This window comes from Mobula hypostoma, chromosome 19, assembly GCF_963921235.1.
Source record: "Mobula hypostoma chromosome 19, sMobHyp1.1, whole genome shotgun sequence".
Classification (NCBI taxonomy): domain Eukaryota; kingdom Metazoa; phylum Chordata; class Chondrichthyes; order Myliobatiformes; family Myliobatidae; genus Mobula; species Mobula hypostoma.
The window spans coordinates 55,393,062-55,413,092 of record NC_086115.1 but is presented as its reverse complement, the minus strand read 5'-3'; the positions used below and the strand labels follow the sequence as shown (position 1 = coordinate 55,413,092).

At 43.4% G+C, this 20,031-nt stretch overlaps 1 protein-coding gene across 1 annotated transcript in view; it reads left to right on the top strand.

The window, feature by feature from the left end:
* Positions 1-20,031, top strand: part of sec23ip (SEC23 interacting protein) — a 157,041-nt gene that overhangs the window by 8,397 nt on the left and 128,613 nt on the right. The window contains exon 2 of the mRNA XM_063071924.1: positions 12,126-12,670. Coding sequence (XP_062927994.1) covers positions 12,126-12,670 — 545 coding nt within the window. The remainder of the gene's footprint in view (positions 1-12,125; positions 12,671-20,031) is intronic.

Genomic DNA, 20,031 nt, shown 5'->3' with positions numbered 1-20,031 from the left:
GCAGTGGAAGACATCCTGCCTCGTCTCTGTGCTGAAGACGCCGCACCCCAGCGGCCTCAATGACTACAGACCAGTGGCATTGACCTCCCACATCATGAAGACCCTGGAGAGACTTGTTCTGGAGATGCTCCGGCCTATGGTCAGGCCACACTTAGATGCCCTCCAGTTCGCCTACCAGCCCTGACTAGGAGTTGAGGATGCCAGTGTCTACCCGCTGAACCGTGTCTATGCCCACCTGGACAAGCCAGCGAGCACTGTGAGGGTCATGTTATTTGACTTCTCCAGTGCGTTCAACACCATCCGCCCTGCTCTGCTGGGAGAGAAGCTGACAGCAATGCAGGTGGATGCTTTCCTTGTGTCATGGATTCTTGATTACCTGACTGGCAGACCACAGTATGTGTGCTTGCAACACTGTGTGTCGGACAGAGTGATCAGCAGCACTGGGGCTCCACAGGGGGCTGTCTTGTCTTCCGTTCTCTTCACCATTTACACCTTGGACTTCAACTACTGCACAGAGTCTTGTCATCTTCAGAAGTTTTCTGATGACTCTGCCATAGTTGGATGCATCAGCAAGGGAGATGAGGCTGAGTACAGGGCTACGGTAGGAAACTTTGTCACATGGTGTGAACAGAATTATCTGCAGCTTAATGTGAAAAAGACTAAGGAGCTGGTGGTAGACCTGAGGAGAGCTAAGGCACCGGTGACCCCTGTTTCCATCCAGGGGGTCAGTGTGGACATGGTGGAGGATTACAAGTACCTGGGGATACGAATTGACAATAAACTGGACTGGTCAAAGAACACTGAGGCTGTCTATAAGAAGGGTCAGAGCCATCTCTATTTCCTGAGGAGACTGAGGTCCTTTAACATCTGCCGGACGATGCTGAGGATGTTCTACGAGTCTGTGGTGGCCAGTGCTATCATGTTTGCTGTTGTGTGCTGGGGCAGCAGGCTGAGGGTAGCAGACACCAACAGAATCAACAAACTCATTCGTGAGGCCAGTGATGTTGTGGGGATGGAACTGGACTCTCTGACGGTGGTGTCTGAAAAGAGGATGCTGTCCAAGTTGCATGCCATCTTGGACAATGTCTCCCATCCACTGCATAATGTACTGGGTGGGCACAGGAGTACATTCAGCCAGAGACTCATTCCACCAAGATGCAATACAGAGCGTCGTAGGAAGTCATTCCTGCCTGTGGCCATCAAACTTTACAACTCCTCCCTTGGAGGGTCAGACACCCTGAGCCGATAGGCTGGTCCTGGATTTATTTCCTGGCATAATTTACATATTCCTATTTAATTATTTATGGTGCAACTGTAACAAAAACCAATTTCCCCTGGGATCAATAAAGTATGACTTTGACTAAGTGAAGCGAGAAAGCGCAAGTTTCCTCAATCAACAGGGTTGAAGAATCTGTACTGAAGTGAAGCAGAAATGAAACCAGTAAAAGTGATGCGAATTAATTTATGGGTAACAGAATGGAGAGTGAAGGAAAGTCTGGATTGAAAAAGCAAGGGAAAAATAAGCAGAAGTATAAAAATTAATTATCTGATGGAATTAAGTTCCATGCTTGCGAGTTAGTTTTAAGTGCTGAGGATGTTCTCTGCTAGTTATTAAGTGGCAAGCTCTGTTTCTTGTGTGTTTGTGAAATCGAACACATAAATGCACCAACTTCAAGGTATTTCATACGGTTAAGTGGTCAGTCTTGAAACATACTCTAAAGCCACAACTTCTGGAGTAACGGAGCCACCTGACCAACAGCTTTCTGTTTCTATGTCTAATACCACAGAGCATTTTCGGTTTGAGGCTCTGTGTAAGGTATAATGAGCAAACTACTTAACAAACCACCTTCCTGGCCATCCGTCTGGGGAAGTGTGCAGTAGTCTCACCAGTCACTCGAACCCCCGGAACCAAATTGGATGCATGTCATTCCCCACCCCATACGAATAATAATAGACCGATATGTGAGTTTAAACTATTGTTGCATGGTGACCTATGTTCCCTCTAAGCTGTGCGCGTGTGTGTGCGCACACATTTTTCAACCAGTGCATAAAGGAAATTAATGTGCGCACAAAAGGTTAGTTATCTAAAATAATGTAATTAATAATTTTACTTAAAATAATCTTGTAGCTAAATCTTTCTGTTAACTAGTTAGTCGGTTTTTCAAATACCACAATGCATGTCACTAATTTACGTCACCTCACCTTTCCTGTTCCGGTTTGTACAGCTGCATCACGGCGGACAGTGTTCATATCGTAAAGTTCACAAAGATCTGTTTCAAATCTTGTACATAGCTTTCTAAGTTTTTATTGAAAAAGATCAGTCAAATGACCCTGTGGCTAAATACTGTCACAAGAAATTGATAAACATCACACACAAAGTAGCTTTACAGGTTTTAAGTGATGTCTTTGATGAACTGCCTACACTGTGCAAGATTCTGCAAAAGAGTGGCCTGACACCAATTGATTCACTTCAATTTGCGCGAGGCAAAATTAACAATATAAGAAGGCAGTATCTGGGAGACAATGTTTCGTGGAGTGACAAAATTAAAGTTTTGCTAAGCCCACAACGTGAAGAAAACATCACATTAGATACAAGTTCACTGTTGACTTTTATAAATAGTCTTTGTTTTCATTTAGAACAAAGGTTTCCTGAAGATGAGGTACAAGAATGGTCAGCTTTTGATTTCTCCGCAATTGGAGATTGTGAGTTCACATTTGGCGATGAATAAGTTAATGCCTCATGTCTAAAATTTCATGATTTTCTAGCTGAAAATACTGTAATATTTAGACAGTTTAATGATTTCAGATTTGCCATGCAAGAAAAAAATTAAATCCAAACTGATTTCAAACTTTGCTCAAATGGTGGTATTTGTACTTCAAAAGGAATGGTTTTGCGACCTTGCACAGTTGATGGACATTGGGGGATCCTTTCTTGCGTCTAGTGCTAACTGTGAGCGAGGTTTTAGCCTAATGAATCAACTCAAAAACAAGCTGAGAAACCATTCAGGTGAATGTCATTTGGATATGTTAATGAGAATCAAAAACTTTCGATTGGTTGGAAGTTCTATTAGTCTAAATAGAGTTTACAAAGAATGGGTAAATGCCACAGACAGGAGAGAGAAAAACATAACTGTGTGACTTAAATATGTATGTTATTTTGTTATTATCCTGTGCAGTTTTATGTCAAATATTATGTAAACCTACATAAACTGTGCCATGTGTACATTCAGTGTGCACATACTTTTGTCACAGGAAAAAATAATTGCACAACGTAAGATTTTTTGCGCACAGTGACTATTAGAGGGAACATTGATGGTGACTATTAATATTAATGTTGGCCAGAGGTTTCCAAACTTTTTTAACATCATCAACCTCTGATTAGCCAAAGGGTCTGTGGACCCCAGGGTGTGAACCCCTGATGTAAGTAGTAATTTACCATCCAGTTAGGACAAGGTCAAGTTTCTTTTCTCGGACCTCTGCTTACAGAGTACAGGGTACTTTTATTTGAACATTAGAGAGTTTTTGACAAGAACAGGCCATTCGGCCCAACGAAACTTGCCAAATCCCTATTCACATAGGGTGTTGAACTGACTGTAGAGTTTAGATTTGAAAGTGTCTTAAAGTACTACTCTTAACTACACAATCAGGTAGTTTGTTCCATGTGTCCACAACTCACTGTGTAATGAAGTGCTTCTTAATGTTGGTCTGAAATCTCGTCTTAACCATGTCTCCACCTTTGGCCCCATGTCCTTGATGATGGATTAATTTTGAAGTAGCAGCTGGCATCTACTTTACTTGCACTCTTAATGATTTTGAACACTTCTATCACATCTCCTGTCATTCTACATCTATTGAGGCAAAAAAGATTTAATTCTTTCAATCATTCTTCATAGCTTATACCTTACAGACCAAGAATAAGTCTCGTTGCCCTTCTCTGGACTCTCTTCAATGCCTTCACATCCCTCACACAATATCGAGACCAAACGTACCCATTGTTCGAAGTGTGGCCTCACAGGCGTGTTATACAGCTTAAGGAGAATGTCCCTTGAACTCCACTGAGCGTATCTTATAGCCCAACATTCTATTAGGCTTCCTGATCACTTTTGTCCATTGTCTAGGTGTTGACAGAAACATAGAAAACCTACAGCACAATACAGGCCCTTTGGCCCACAAAGCTGTGCTAAACACGTCCTTACCTTAGAAATTACCTAGGGTTACCCATAATATTTTTCTGAGCTCCATGTACCTATCCAGGAGTCTCTTAAAAGACCCTATCGTATCCACCTCCACCACTGCCTCCGGCAGCCCATTCCACGCACTCACCACTCTCTGCGTAAAAATACTTACCCCTGACATCTCCTCTGTACTTACTTCCAAGCACCTTAAAACTGTGCCCTCTCTTTTAAATCTTTTTATTAATTTTTCAAAATTACAAACTCAATAACAAAGTTGGTACAGAGATTGGAAAAATGTTCATCAACAAATATAAAATGAATTTTAAGTAACACAGATATAAAAGACTTCCAAACTCATAATGAGATTAAACATTAAAAAAGAAATAAAAAGAAAAAATATATATAAACAAAAAAAAACCCCAAAAGAAAAAAAAGAAAAAAAAAATCGCAAGAAAAAAAAACAAAACCGGGCTAGACCAACAGCTTATATTGAACATGTTCAACAATGTCGTTAACTCCGCTCCTCTCCTCGTATAATTTAAGTTTAGAAAAAAGATTCGGAAAGGTCAGATTACATCATATGAAAATGTTGAAAACTGTGTCCTCTCGTGCAAGCCATTCCAGCCCTGGGAAAAAGCCTCTGACTATCTACACGATCAATGCCTCTATGCCTCTCATCATCTTATACACCTCTGTCAGATGATAGTGATGAGTCTACCAGGACACTCAAAGCTTTCTCATACAGTGAACTTCTGGACAGCTCCCCCCCATTGTATATTTATGTCTAATTTTTCTACATCCTAAATGCAATACTTTACACTTATTTACATTAAATTTCATCTGCCATTTATCTGTCCACATCTGCATTTTGTTTATATCTAACTGTATTGATTCTGCTACCTCAATGTTATCAGCTTGTACCCCTAATTTGGTTGTGTATTGGAATCTATACATTTGTCATTTAAGTGCTTCATTACTGGATGCCATAACAGGCATTCCCAACCTGGGGTCCATTAACCTCAGTTAATGGTAGGGATCCCCGCCATAGAATAACATTGTTTCTGGAATCATGTGACAGTGGTCAATAGATTAGATGTAAGGAGAGTGTGAATGCCAGTGTAAACTGAACAAAATGCTGATGGAGGCAACCCTTAAATCTGATGAAACAATCACAAGCTGTATGGAAAAAGCCATGTGTGAATAATTGAGTAAATTTTATTACAGCAAAAAATATATTGTGATGATAAATCCGTTTCTCATAAACATCTTTTAAAAATAAACAAGCTTTTGCATCTCTAGCATAAGAAGTATTCAGTGAGGTGGCTCTTTGGCAGTGGTTGCCCGTGCATTTGGGAATGTTTCAAGCAATGCTAGGGGTTTCTTCTGAGGTTGTGTCATAAAGAATTTAGTTTCACATTGTTGCATGATATTTTTATGACTGACAATGCAGAACAGTTCTCTGGAAAGATGCAAACATCCTGAGAGGTGCTGAGTGTGATTGTGCTCCAATCTTTGGTTCTTTCTGAAGTCTAGGGATAGAAGGACTGCTTTTCGGGGAAAACTGTCACTTACAAAGTGCCAGGTTAGACAGTGTAGGTTCAATAACTATTTACAGGTGTCCCCCACTTTTCGAACATTTGCTTTACGAAACCTCACTGTTACGAAAGAACTACATTAGCTCCCTGTTTTCGCGAACAGAAGGTGTTTTCACTGTTACAAAGAAAGGCAGTGCGCAGGGAAAATCAGCGCGCGATAAAAAAAAATCAGCGCGCCCCCTCGAGCAGCTGCTCTCCCCCGGATTCGGAACTGCATTCTCGCGGCATTGCTTTAACACGTGCCTGTGAGCAGCCATTTGCAAGATGTTGGAAAAGCCTGAAAGAGCTTGTAAGGGTAAAAAGCCTGAAAGAGCTCGTAAAACTAGACATAATTAAGCGTTTCGATCGTGGTGAACGAAGTAAGGACAAAGTGAGTTTGGCTTGTGGAAGTTGATGAAGATGATGTTGAAGAGGTTTTGGCATCCCATGACCAAGAACTGATAGATGAAGAGCTAATGCAATTGGAAGAGGAAAGGATAACAATCGAAACCGAATTCAGTAGCGAAAGTGAAGTCATCCAGGAACTGAACGTGAAGCAACTACGTGAGATTTTCGCTGCAATAATAAAGTACGACTTTAATTTAGAAAGGGTACATCGGTTTAGGGCATATTTGCAAGATGGTTTGAGTGCTTACAAGGAACTGTATGATGGAAAAATGCGCAAGTCTCAGCAGTCAAGCAAGCCTTCCACATCAGCCACAGCAAACGACGAACCTTGTCCTTTGACATCGAGGCAAACAGACATAGAGGAAGATGACCTGCCTGCCCTAATGGAAACAGACGATGAGATGACACCCCAGTGTCCCACCACCCTAACCCCCAGGCTGCGGACAGATACCGATTCATGGAGAATGCAGTGGTAGCCGGGAGGCACACAGCACATCTTTAAGAAAAAAGCAGAAATAAACATGCTAATTAATTAGGTGCCGCCTGGCACGTAAATGTCGGCCCAGATCAGAAGTGATTGCCGATTGCATCGCCTCTGATCTGGGCCGACAATTACGTGTCAGCGGCACCTAATTAATTAGCATGTTTATTTCGGCTTTTTTCTTAAAGGTGTGCTGTGTGCCTCCAGGCTACCGCTGTACCCCTGTATGCTTTGCGGATTGGTATCGGTTCGCTGCCCGGAGGGTTGGGGCTACTGCACCACCCAAACTCCGACTCAGTCTAACACACCATCATCAGTGTGTTCGGCAGGCTGTCTACCTGATTCCCGTAAGTGATACTACACTGTACATACATTATTTCTACTTCATATAGGCTGTGTATTTTTATGTGTTATTTGGTATGATTTGGCAGCTTCATAACTTAAAGGTAGCGCTTGCGTGAGATTTTCGCTATGGAGAACAGTGCCGGCAATGATTGTGGAAAAGTATTTCTACTTTATATAGGCTATGTATTTATCATATCATTCCTGCTTTTTCTATATGTTACTGTTATTTTAGGTTTTATGTGTTATTTGGCATGATTTGGTAGGTTATTTTTGGGTCTGCGAACGCTCACAAAATTTTCCCATATAAATAAATGGTAATTGCTTCTTTGCTTTACGACATTCCAGCTGACGAACTGTTTCATAGGAATGCTGTACCGTCGGATGGTGGGGGAAACCTGTATTCAGACTCAGCTTCTTCATCAGGAAAACTTATGACACCTTGCCCTGCCACCGAAATCTTCAACGGTGGTTCAGCAGTGAAAATAGCTGCCCCCTGTGTGATACCACCAATGCCAACCTCCAACACATCCTTGCTGGATGAAATTCCATGCTGTCTGGGGGTGCTACAAATGGCAGTACAAGCAGGTCCTAAAGAAGCTGGCAGAGATCTTGAAGACCTGCAGACAGGGTGCGAGAAGCAGCCTTTCCCCAGTGGAATGACAAATCATCCCATTTGTTAAGGCTAGTAAGATCGCTGAATGCACCCACCCAAGAGCTTCTTCAGGACTCCTCTCCACAGGCAAGGAATGGAGCATGAAGGCAAATCTCAGCTACAGTTCCCCATGGAAATCACCAACACATCTCCACCCAGACATAGTACTGTAGTCCACGGCTGCCAAGACAGTCCTCCTCATTGAGTTAACTGTCCCACGGGAGGAAGGAGTGGAGGCTGCCCATGAGTGGAAGAAGCTGAAGTACTTCGACCTGGCAGTTGAGTGTATGGAAGCTGAATGGAGGACCATCATCTACCCTGTGGAGGTAGGATGCCAGGGTTTTGAAAGCACTTTGATAAAGTTACTCCTTGATATGGCAGTGACTGGAGCGAGGCGCAGGAGGTTCACCAGAGAGTTGGCTGAAGAGGGAGAAAAGGGCAGCTTTTGGCTGTGGCTGAGGAGAAAGAAATTGGGGGACCGACTAACTCCATTGAAAACTTCAGGGGGTGGTGGCAAGGAGATGTCCCAGCCATTGCTCAACCACCGGGAGAAGTACCAAGGATAAGGGAATGAAACATCATGGAGTGGTGATCCCTGGCTGTTGACTGCAGTTAACCGAAGGGAATTGGAGGCAGCAAGCGGTAATATCAAGCAGGAAATGACATCTTCCTGTGAATCTCATTGAAACTTCTGGATATCCAGTGACTGCTGTAAAAGAACAGTTGGTGTCCAGGGACGACTGGAAGATATTCAGAAAAGACTGGATGACTGCAGGAAAGTCTGTACTAAGGAGTAGGAAGTTAGTCACCCAACCACTGGTCTCTTGCAACAGAGACACCTATCAATGACTACAAAGACGTCAAAGAGAAGACTACCCAAAGATCCTCTGAGAGGCAGGATGAAAGATGGGCCCAAAAGGAAGGATTACATGGCAAAAACTGGAACGAATATAGAGAATGAGATAAAGATCCTTCGTAAGTGCAGTCGTGAATGGGAGAAGTGACTATACACGGGGGGCTACAAGTATCAGGGAGAATGAAGTGCAGCGAGAAAGGCTGCTTATCAAGTTAAGAGCCCATGGCATTACTGGGGAGTCACTGGCGTGGTTAGAGCATTGGCTGATTGGTAGGAGGCAGCGAGTGGGAATAAAAGGGTTCTTTTCTGATTGGCTGCCAGTGACTAGTGATGTTCTGCAGGGGATGGTGTAGGGACTGCTTTTTATGCTGTATATCAATGATTTAGATGATGGAATAGATGGCTTTGTTGCCAAGTTTGCAGATGATACGAAGATTGGTGGAGGGGCAGGTAGTGTTGAAGAAAAAGGTAAGCTGCAGAAGGACTTAGATTAGGAGAATGGGCAAGAGTGACAAATGAAATACAATGTTGGAAAATGCTTGGTCATGCACTTTGGTCGAAGTAGTAAATGTGCAGAATATTTTTTAAACGGGGAGAAAATCCGAAAATCTGAGATGGAAATGGACTTGGGAGTCCTTGTGCGGAACACCCTGAAGGTTAACTTGCAGGTGGAGTTGGTAGTGAGGAAGGCAAATGCCGGGGCTTCATCGGCGCTTCAGTGATAGGGTCACTTCATGCTATGGCAGTGACCAGAGCGAGGCTCAGGAGGGCTGCCAGAGAGTTGGCTGAAGAGGGAGGAAAGGGCAGCTTTTAGCCGTGGCTGAGGAGTAAGGACAGAAATTGGGGGACCAATTAGCTGCAGGGGGTGGCACGGAGACGTCTCTGCCACTGCTCCACCACCAGGAGATGTACCAGGACTAAGGAAGTGAAAGGTCAATGAGTGGTGGTCCCTGGATGCTGACTCTGCAGCTGACTGAAGGACACTGTTGGAGGTGCGGCAGGCAGCAGTGCCAAGCAGGAAACAGCATCTTCCTGTAAATCCCATTGAATGAATAGAATGGCTGTGGGGGAAAGAATGACATGGCATGTTCCAGGTTATGTACATTTTTTTAATTGAGTTGACATCATGTAAAGGTGTTTAATTACTTCAAGTGATTCAAAAATCCCAAAAAATGATCATATTACTAATAGTTTAAAAACGTTTATCATGCTAAGATTGTATTTAAAGTTGATTTATTTTTGAACATGTGAGCATCAGTGAGATTCATGAACATTGAGTTTTAACAGCAGAAAAACTGTCAAAGTACCAAAGAGCTTTGCTTATTAGGATCTGACTGGTATGTTTAAGTTTCTTTTTCCATCATGAAGGCTACTGCCAACCAATGGCAGCCACACCCTTTCAGGAGGTGTGTCATACATTAGTGAGAATGGGAGCAACGAGCACTGTTGACATGAGAATTAATTTATTAAAACCTTGTACTGTTGTCAATTCCATTATGTATTCGCTCACAAACGAGAGAATCTGCAGATGCTGGAAATCCAAGCGTGTGTGTACATGCACGCACGCACCCGTGAAGGGGGAGGGATGAAATAAAGATCTGGAAAGTTGATTGTGAAAGGCGTAGAAGACTGGAAAAGGGGGAGTCTGATAGAGGAGGACAGGAGACCATGAAAGAAAAGGGGAGAGGAGCATCAGAGGGAGGTGATGAGCCGGCAAGGACATAAGGTGAGAGAGGGAAAAGGGATGGGGAATGGTGAAATGGTGAAAGAGGGATGGGGTCATTATCAGAAGTTCGAGAAATCGATGTTCATGCCATCAGGTTGGAGGCTACCCAGACTGAATACAAGGTGTTGTTCCTCCAACTTAAGTGTGGCCTCACCACAGTGGAGGAGACCATGGATAGACATATTGGAATGGGAAGTGGAATTAAAATGGGTGGCCACTGGGAGATCCCGCTTTTTCTGGCAGACGGCGCACAGGCGCTCAGCAGAGCAGTCTTCCATCTACATCAGGTCTCACTGATATACAGGAGGCCACACCAGGAGCACCGGACAGAGTAAATGACCCCAACAGGCTCACGGGTGAAGTGTCACCTTACCTGGATGGACTGTTTGGGGTCCTGAATGGTGATGAAGGAGGAGATGGAGGGGCAGGTGTAGCACTTGTTCCACTTGCAAGGATAAATGCCAAAAGGGAGATCAGTGGGGATGGACGAATGGACAAGGGAGTCACATAGGGAGTGATCCCTACAGAAAGTGGGGGGGGGGTGCAGGGAGGGAAAGAGGGAAAGATGTGCTTGGTGGTTGGATCCTTTCGGAGGTGGTGGAAGTTGCGGAGAATTATATGCTGGATGAGAGGCTGGTGGGGTGGTAGGTGAGGACATGAAGAACCCTATCCCTGATAGGGTGAGGGAAGCTGGAGCGAGAGCAGATATCGATGAAACAGAAGAGATGCGGTTGAGGGCCTTTTGTCCTCTTCTATCAGACTCCCCCTTCTCCAGCCCTGTATCTCTTTCACTAATCAAATTCCTCGCTCTTTACTTCACCCTTCCCCCTCCGAGTTTCACATATTACCTTGTGTTTCTCTTTCCCCTCCCTCCAATTTAAATCTACTCAGCTTTTTTTCTCCAGTCCTGCTGAAGGGTCTTGGCCCAAAACATCAACTGTACTGTTTTCATAGATGCTACCTGGCCTGCTGAGTTCCTCCAGCATTGTGTGTGTGTGTTTTTTTTTTACCAGTATTATTCTCTTTCGCATCTCAAAGCTTTCCTCTTTATTCTTTGCTCCGTAAAATCTCCAGCTTCTATCCTTGCATTCATTTCCTATGCTATTCTATAAGGAGTCTCTGTACATCTTCCCCATGGAATGTGTGGGTTTTCCCTGGGTGCTCCAGTTTCCTCTCTCAGTCCAAAGCTGTAACAGGTAGGTGACACACAAAAGTTGCTGGTGAGTGCAGCAGGCCAGGCAGCATCTCTAGGAAGAGGTGCAGTCGACGTTTCAGGCCGAGACCCTTCGTCAGGACGGTGAATTGGTCATTGTGAATTGTCCCGAGTTTGGGTTAGGGGTAATCAGGTTTACTGGGGATTTCTGGGGTGGCGTGGCTTGGAGGGCTGGACAGGTCTACTCCACGCTGTGTCGCTAAATAAATAAATAAATATTTTAAAATACAGGCTATGATATTTCATTAGTTTTATTAAATCCATTATTATTGTAAATTAATGTGCATTAGTTGTGACTAACGCTGTATTTTCAGGCTGAGTTTTGTTGGAAAGTGATTTTTGTTCAGAAGCAACAGATAAAGTTTGAAGTAACTTTATTACCAAAATATATGTGTGTGTGTGTATATGTATGTATATGTGTGTATATATACATACACACAGTCTAAAGATATAGTGGGTAGGTTAATTGGTCACTGTAAATGATCCCATGATTGGGTTAGAGTTAAATCAAGGTTGTTGGGGATTACTTGGGGGTGCAGCTTGAAGGGCTGGAAGGGCCTATTCCACGCTGCATCACTAAATAAATAAATAATTAAAGCGAACAAGGATGACAAATAACCCATTTGCAAAAGAAGATAGTTGTTTTTAGCTACCTATAGAGTTAAGAATGTTTACTGTTTTGTGTTTTCCGACAGATGAATCAACAGATGTTGGTGAGGAGGACAGTTTCGTGGGTCAGACGTCAGCTTCCATGAGCCATCCACCTGCCTTCAGCTATTTTTCCCAGGCTGTAACTAACAATGATCCTTTTGCAAATATTGGACACCATCCTTGTACAACAACAGCACCGCCTGCAAGGACAGTTTCAAGTTCAAAAGCCCCAGCTGAAGTACCTGTAGCTTCCTCAGCACATTCTGCACGAGATCCCTTTGCATTTCAGAGCACACATCCTCAAGCTGGCTTCGTGGCACCTCCAGTCTCTCAGTACATTAATACAACCTACCAGAATAATCAGCCTGGACTTCCTGCCTCAACAGCTTTCACAACTGTCTCCCCTCCTCAGACCCAGCAGAATTATAACCCTTATCGCCAAACCTCGCAGAGTAGTCGTGCAAGTCCTTACCTTCCCCCCCAACAGCTACAGTATAGCCAAAGCCCAGGTCAGCAACACCTACCTCCCTTCCAGTCTGCCACACCAACTAATCATCTTTACCAGACACCACCAATCTCTTCACCACAGGTAAGACGAGTTCTGATGTTCGTATGTTCTCTTTATTGAGACTGCTTAGAGTAAAAGAATAATTTGTATGATGATTGCCGATACAGTTTATAATCATTGTCAAGCCTTGAGCTCGTTTTGAATGCAGTGGCACAGGTTGAGTACCCCTTATCCAAAATCCTTGGGGCAGTAAATGTCTTGGATCTCAGATGTTGGAATATATAAGGAGATAGCTGGGTAGCACATAAATTCAGTGTCGTCATTTCTGACACTGAATTTATGTGCTACCAGTTAGCGGTCATTGTCTTACAGTTGTCCATCACATATATCAATTTAACAATAAAAATTGTTACATACCATTAATATTTGTAGTTATTGTACAAGGGAACTTTATGTTGCATCTCTGTCGCAATGTACGAGCAATAAAGAGGGAAAATATGAGAGGATATTTCCCAAACACCAGAATTGAATATATGTATGTACAGTCAGATACACAATCAGATCAATATGTATTGATAAGTCTGATGGCGTGGTGAAAGAAGCTGTCCTGGATCCTGTTGGTCCTGGCCTTAATGCTGTGGTACTGTTTGCCAGACGGTAGCAGCAGAAACAGTGAAAATATAATGTGTGCAGGGTAACAGGCAGCACAGCTGCATTGGGAGAATACCAGAATCAGCTGTTGAACAACAACAGGCTTTCAGTTCCACCTATGATGCCATGTTCTGATTATAAAGGTTATAGTACACTGTATTTGTATTTGACCTTTTTTTAGGTTTTATGTAAGGTATAAAATCAGTCATCATTGTAGACTTGTTCTGGTGTTAGATTTTCATCAGTAATGATCTTTGCAAACTCATTAATGAATTTCTCTGCTGCTTCATGATCAGCAGATGCTTTATCTTTAAAAAAAATTAATCTTTAAAATTAATACTGTGGTTTTCTTGGATTTCTGCAACCAGCCTGATGAATATTCATGATTACCTTCAATTTCCGGTTTGCCCTGTAAGATATTTGCTTGTTTCATAATCAGCATATCATTAAGCAGCATACATCCACTCTGATGATGGATTTATTCTTTCAATACACAATTAACATCTTTGTTTTTTGCTGTGTTTTTCTATCTTTCATTAACTTCTCTTCATTACATACATGAGGTCACTCGGGAACTTTCCCAGTGGCTTGTTGGATTTTCCATTTGTGATGTCGTGTCAGTGCTCAAAAAAATTCAGATTTCAAACATTTTCGCATTTTGAAATTTTGGATAAGGTGTACTTAACCTTTGAAACCCTTTGTTACCGAGCAGCTGCAGCTTGTTAGCCCCTCAATAACAGCCACAAGACTCAGCAGTGAGAAAACTACCTTTCTCAAACTCTGCACATCTAGATTCCCACCAGACCAGCAAAGCCAGGATAGAAACGTAGAAACATAGAAAATAGGTGCAGGAGTAGGCCATTCGGCCCTTCGAGCCTGCACCGCCATTTATTATGATCATGGCTGATCATCCAACTCAGAACCCCGCCTCTTGGCCTCCTGTGGCAGAGCATTCTACAGATTCAGCACTCTTTGGCTTAAAAAAAATCCTCCTGACTTCTGTTCTAATAGGTCGCCCCTCAATTTTGAGGCTGTTCCCCCCCCCCCCGCCAGTTCCGGATACTCCCACCAGAGATATCCTCTCCACATCTATCTTATGTAGTCCTTTCAGTGTTTGGTAGGTTTCAATGAGATCCCCACACATTCTTCTAAATTCAAGTGAGTATAGGCCCAAAACTGCCAGAAGGTTCTTCATATGTTAACTCCTTCATTCCCAGAGTCATCCTCATGAACCTCCTTTGGACTCTCAAAAATGACAATGCATCCTTTTTGAGATAAGGGGCTCAAAACTGTTGACAATACTCTTAAGTGCAGCCTGACCAGTGTCTTATAAATCCTCAGCAATATCTTGCTTTTATATTCTATTCCCCTTGAAATAAATGCCAACATTGCATTTGCCGCCTTTACCACAGGCTCAACCTGTGAATTAACCTTCTGGGAGTCTTGCACAGGGACTCCCAAGTCTCTTTGCAACTCTGATGTTTGAATTTTCTCTCCATTTAGAATCAGAATCAGGCTTATTATCACTGGCATGTGACGTGAGATTTGTTAACTTAACAGCAACAGTTCAATGCAATACATAATCTAGCAGAGAGAGGAAAAAAAAATAAAACAACATAATAAATAAACAAGTAAATCAATTACGTATATTGAATGGATTTTAAAAAATGTGCAAAAGCAGAAATACTGTACTTTTTTTTCTAAAAAGTGAGGTAGTATCCAAAGCTTCAATGTCCATTTAGAAATCAGATGGCAGAGGGGAAGAAGTTGTTCCTGAATCGCTGAGTGTGTGCCTTCAGGCTTCTGTATCTCCTACCTGATGGTAACAGTGAGAAAAGGGCATGCCCTGGGTGCTGGAGGTCCTTAATAATGGACGCTGCCTTTCTGAGACACTGTTCCTTAAAGATGTCCTGGGTACTTTGTAGGCTGGTGCCCAAGATGGAGCTGACTAGGTTTACAACCTTCAGCTTCTTTCGGTCCTGTGCAGTAGCCCCTCCATATCAGGCAGTGATGCAGCTTGTCAGAATGCTCTCCACAGTACAACTATAGAAGTTTTTGAGTGTATTTGTTGACATGCCAAATCTCTTCAAACTCCTAATAAAATATAGTCGCTGTCTTGCCTTCTTTATGACTACATCAATATGTTGGGACCAGGTTATATCCTCAGAAGATCTTGACACTGAGGAACTTGAAGCTGCTCACTCTTTCCGCTTCTGAACCCGCTATGAGGATTGGTATATGCTGCTTTGTCTTACCCTTCCTGAAGCCCACAATCAGCTGTTTTGTCTTACTGACATTGAGTGCCTGGTTGTTGCTGTGGCACCATTCCACTAGTTGGCATATCTTACTCCTGTACGCCTTCTCATCATCACCTGAGAATCTATGAACAATGGTTGTACCATCAGCAAATTTGTAAATGGTACTTGAGGTATGCCTAGCCTCGTCATGTGTATACAGAGAGTAGAGCAGTGGGCTAAGCACACACCCCTGAGATAGATAGATATACTTTATTGATCCCAAGGGAAATTGGGTTTCGTTGCAGCTGCACCAACCAAGAATAGAGCATAAATATAGCAATACAAAAACCACAAACAATCAAACAACAATATGCAAACTACGCCAGATGGAAATAAGTCCAGGACCAGCCTATTGGTTCAGGATATCTGACCCTCCACGGGAGGAGCTGCAAAGTTCGATGGCCACAGGCAGGAACAACCTCCCATTATGCCCAGTGTTGTATCTTGGTGGAATATGGCCAGAGTCCAACAGCAAAAAGTTCAATATCCGGTCTACAAACACGTTCCTCGATCATAATATGACCAGGATTGCACCATCTGTTGTTTACCAGAACAGCAAGCCCCCAACTCCTTTAGGCTTACTGCTCTCCGTGCACTTCCGGTCACTGTGCCAGAGGTGTGCCAGTGGTGATCGTCAGCAAGGAGGATATGTTATCACCAATCCGTACAGACTGAGGTCTTCCGGTTAGGAAATCAAGGATCCAATTGCAGAGGGAGGTACAGAGGCCCAGGTTCTGCAACTTCTCAGTGAGGATTGTGGGAATGATGGTATTAAATGCTGAGCTATAGTCGATGAACAGCATCCTGACGTCGGTGTTTGTGTTTTTTAGGTGGTCTAAAGTCGTGTGGAGAGCCATTGAGATTGCGTCTGCCATTGACCTATTAATCCACACTATTGTTCCTTTTACTGAAATGCATTATCATACATTTCCCAACACTGTATTCCATCAGCCACTTTTTTGCCCATTCTTCCAATTTGTCTAAGTCCTGCTGCAATCAAACAGCTTCCTCAGCATTACCTACCCCTCTCCCTATCTTCCTATCATCTGCAAACTTTGCCACAAAGCCATCAATTCCACTGTCTAAAACACTGAGAAACAATGAAAAGTAGCACTCCCAATACTGACCCCCTAAGGAACATACTAGTCACTGGCAGCCAACCAGAAAAAGCGTCCTTTATTCCCACTTGCTGCCTCCTGCTTCTCAACCATTTCTTCATCCACACCAGTATCTTTCCTGTAACGCCATAGGATTTTATCTTGTTCAGCAGCCTCATGTGTTGCACCTTATCAAATGCCTTCTGAAAATCCAAGTAAATGACATCCACTGCCTCTCCTTTGTACACCCTGCTTATTACTTCCTTGAAGAACTCTAATAGATTTGTCAGGCAAGATTTCCCTTTACAGAAACCATGCTGACTTTGACTTATTTTATAAGTACCCCGAAACCTCATCCTTAATAATAGACTCCAACACTTTCCCAATCACTGAGGTTAGGCTAACTGGCCTATAACTTCCTTTTGCTTTCATCCCTTCTTAAAGTGTGGAGTGACATTTGCAATTTTCTACTCCTCCAGGACTTTGCTAGAATCAGGTGATTCCTTACGGCACTGTGGGTGTACCTACACCTCCAGGACTGCAGCGATTCAAGAAGGCAGCTTATCTCCACCTGCTCAAGGGCAACTAGGGATGGGCAATAAATGCTGGCTTAGCTGGCGATGTCCACATTCCATAAATGAATAAATAAAATTCTTGAAAGATCATGACCAATGCATCTGCCATCTCTTCAGCAACCTCTTTCAACCTCTTTCTGGAAAGTGGTCTATCTGTTCCAGGTGACTTGTCCACCTTAAGACCTTTGAGCTTGCTTAGCACTTTTTCCTTTGTAATGGCGATAGCACTCACTCCTGCTCCCTGACACTCACGGACCACTGGCATACAGCTAGTGTCTTTGATAGTAAAGACTGAAGCAAAGTACTTATTAAGTTCATTTGCCATATCTACGTTCCCCATTTCTACCTCCCCAGCATCATTTTCTAGTGGTCCAGTGTTAACTCTTACCTCCCTTTCATTCTTTATGTAACTGAAAAAACTTCTGGTATCCTGCTTTATATTATCAGCTCGTTTGCCCTCATATTTCATCTTTTCCCTTCTTATAGCTTTTTTTAGTTGCCTTTCGTTGGATTTTAAAAGCTTCCCAATCATCCAACTTACCATTCACTTTTGCTTGCCCTTTCCTGGACTTTTATGCAGTCCTTAACTTCCCTTGTCAGCCACGGTTGCCTAGCCCTGCTATTTGAGAACTATTTCTTCTGTGGGACATATCTATCTGCGCCTTGTGAACTAGTCCCAGAAACTTCAACCACCTGTGTCCTGCCACCATCCCTGCCAATATCCCCCTCTAGTCCGTCTGGGCTAGCTGCTGTGTCATGCCTCTGCAATACCTTTTAATCCATTGTGATGTTGATACATGTGACTTGGGCTTCTCCCTCTCAAATTACAGTATGAATTCAATCATATTTTGATCACAGCTTCTTAAGGGTTCCTTTACGTTAAGCTGACTATAAGGTCTGGGATATTACACAACACCCAATCTAAGATGGCCTCTCCCCAAGTTGGCTCAAGCTCAAGCTGCGCTAGAAACCATCTTGCAGGCATTCAACAAATCTCTCTTGCAATCCAACCCCAACCCAATTTTCCCAATCCCCTTGCATATTGAAGTCTCCCATTAAAATTGTGACATTATTGTTATTACATACCTTTTCCAGCTCCCTTTGCAATCTCAACCCCACATCTTGGCTACTACATGGAGGCCTATAAATAATTCCCATAATGTGCTTTTTTTTCACCTTTGCAGTTTCTTAACTCCACCCACAAAGGTTCAACGCTCTCTGACCCTCTGTCACCTCTTTCCAAAGATGTAATTCCATCTCTTGCTAATAGAGCTACACCACCACCTAGGCCTTCCTGCATGTCCTTTCTAAACAAAGTATATCGTTTGATGTTGAAATCCTAACAATGGCCTCCTTTTAGCCACGACTCAGTGATGCCCACAATGTCACACCGATCAATCTCTAATTGCACCACCAGCTCTTTCACCTTATTTGGAATGCTACGTGCATTTAAATGCAGCACCTTCAGTCCTTCATTCTTTGCCTTTATGAATTTTGCCTCTGTGGTACAACACAACTCTTTGCTCTGTCTGCAGTTGTACCCAATCACTGGCTTGCCCTTATATTCGTATGACGTATTACATCATCTACTTGTAAACCCGCTGGTTCATCCTCAGCTCTATCATACTGGTTCCCATCCCCCTGCCACATTAGTTTAAACCCCCTCCCAAAAGCTCTGCAAACCTGCCTACAAGGATATTGATCCCTCTCGGATTCAAGTGTAACTCTCCCTTTTGTATATGTCATTCCTGCCCCAGCAAAGGTCCCAGTGATCCAGAAATCTGAATCCCTGCACCCTGCTACAATTCTTCAGCTACACATTTATCTGCTACCTTATTCTATTCCTATCCTTCCTGTCACATGGCCCAGACAGCAATCCCGAGATTGCTGCCCCTGAGGTCCTGCGTCTCAGCTTCCTTCCTAACTCCCTGTGTTTTTTTTTCAGGGCTTCCTCTCTTTTTCTACCTTTGACTTTGGTACCAATATGTACCACGACTTCTGGCTGCTGACCTTCCCTTTTCAGAATATTGTGGACACATTCAGAAACATCAGGGACCCTGGCACCTGGGAGGCAAACTACCATCAATGTTTTCTTTTCGCACCCACAGAATCGTCTATCTGTTCCTCTAACTATAGAATCCCCTATTACTGCTGCCATCCTCCTCAGTTTCCTGCCCCTCTGAGCCACAGGGCCAGACTCAGTGCCAGAGTCACGGCCACTGTTGCTTCCCCCAGTTAGGTCGTCCCCTCCAACAGTACTCAGAATTTCAGTGTTTATTGTTGAGGGGGATGGCCACAAGGGTGCTCTGTACTTTCCGGCATTCTCCCTTCCCTCTCCGGACGGTCATCCATTTATCTCTGTCCTGTATTCTTGGGGTGACTCCCTCCCTGTAGCTCCTGAGCTCTTCACTTTCCCCAACAAGCCGAGGGTCATCGAGCTGCAGCTCCGGTTCCCTAACATGCTCTAAGGAACTGTGTATCTTTGATGTATCTGGCACAGATGAGGCTGTCTTGGAGGCTGGTAGTCTGGAAATCTCACATCTGACAAAAAAAGGGATGCACTTGCCTACTTACCTTGTCTTCACTTGTTCTCACTGAAGCTCTGTTGAGCCAAAGGCTTACTACTCTGACTCAGACTACTCCGACAGCCACCGCTCCCACGATGACCACTCCACTAGTTGGTACCTCTCTTTTATAGAGACTGGGTTTTTAAAGCTCTTCATCAGACCTGCGTGGGAATGCTTCTGTTACATCTGTGCAGTAATCCAATCAACGACACGTGTCGAAAAAAGCTTACTACTTTTTAATACTATTCACTGCAC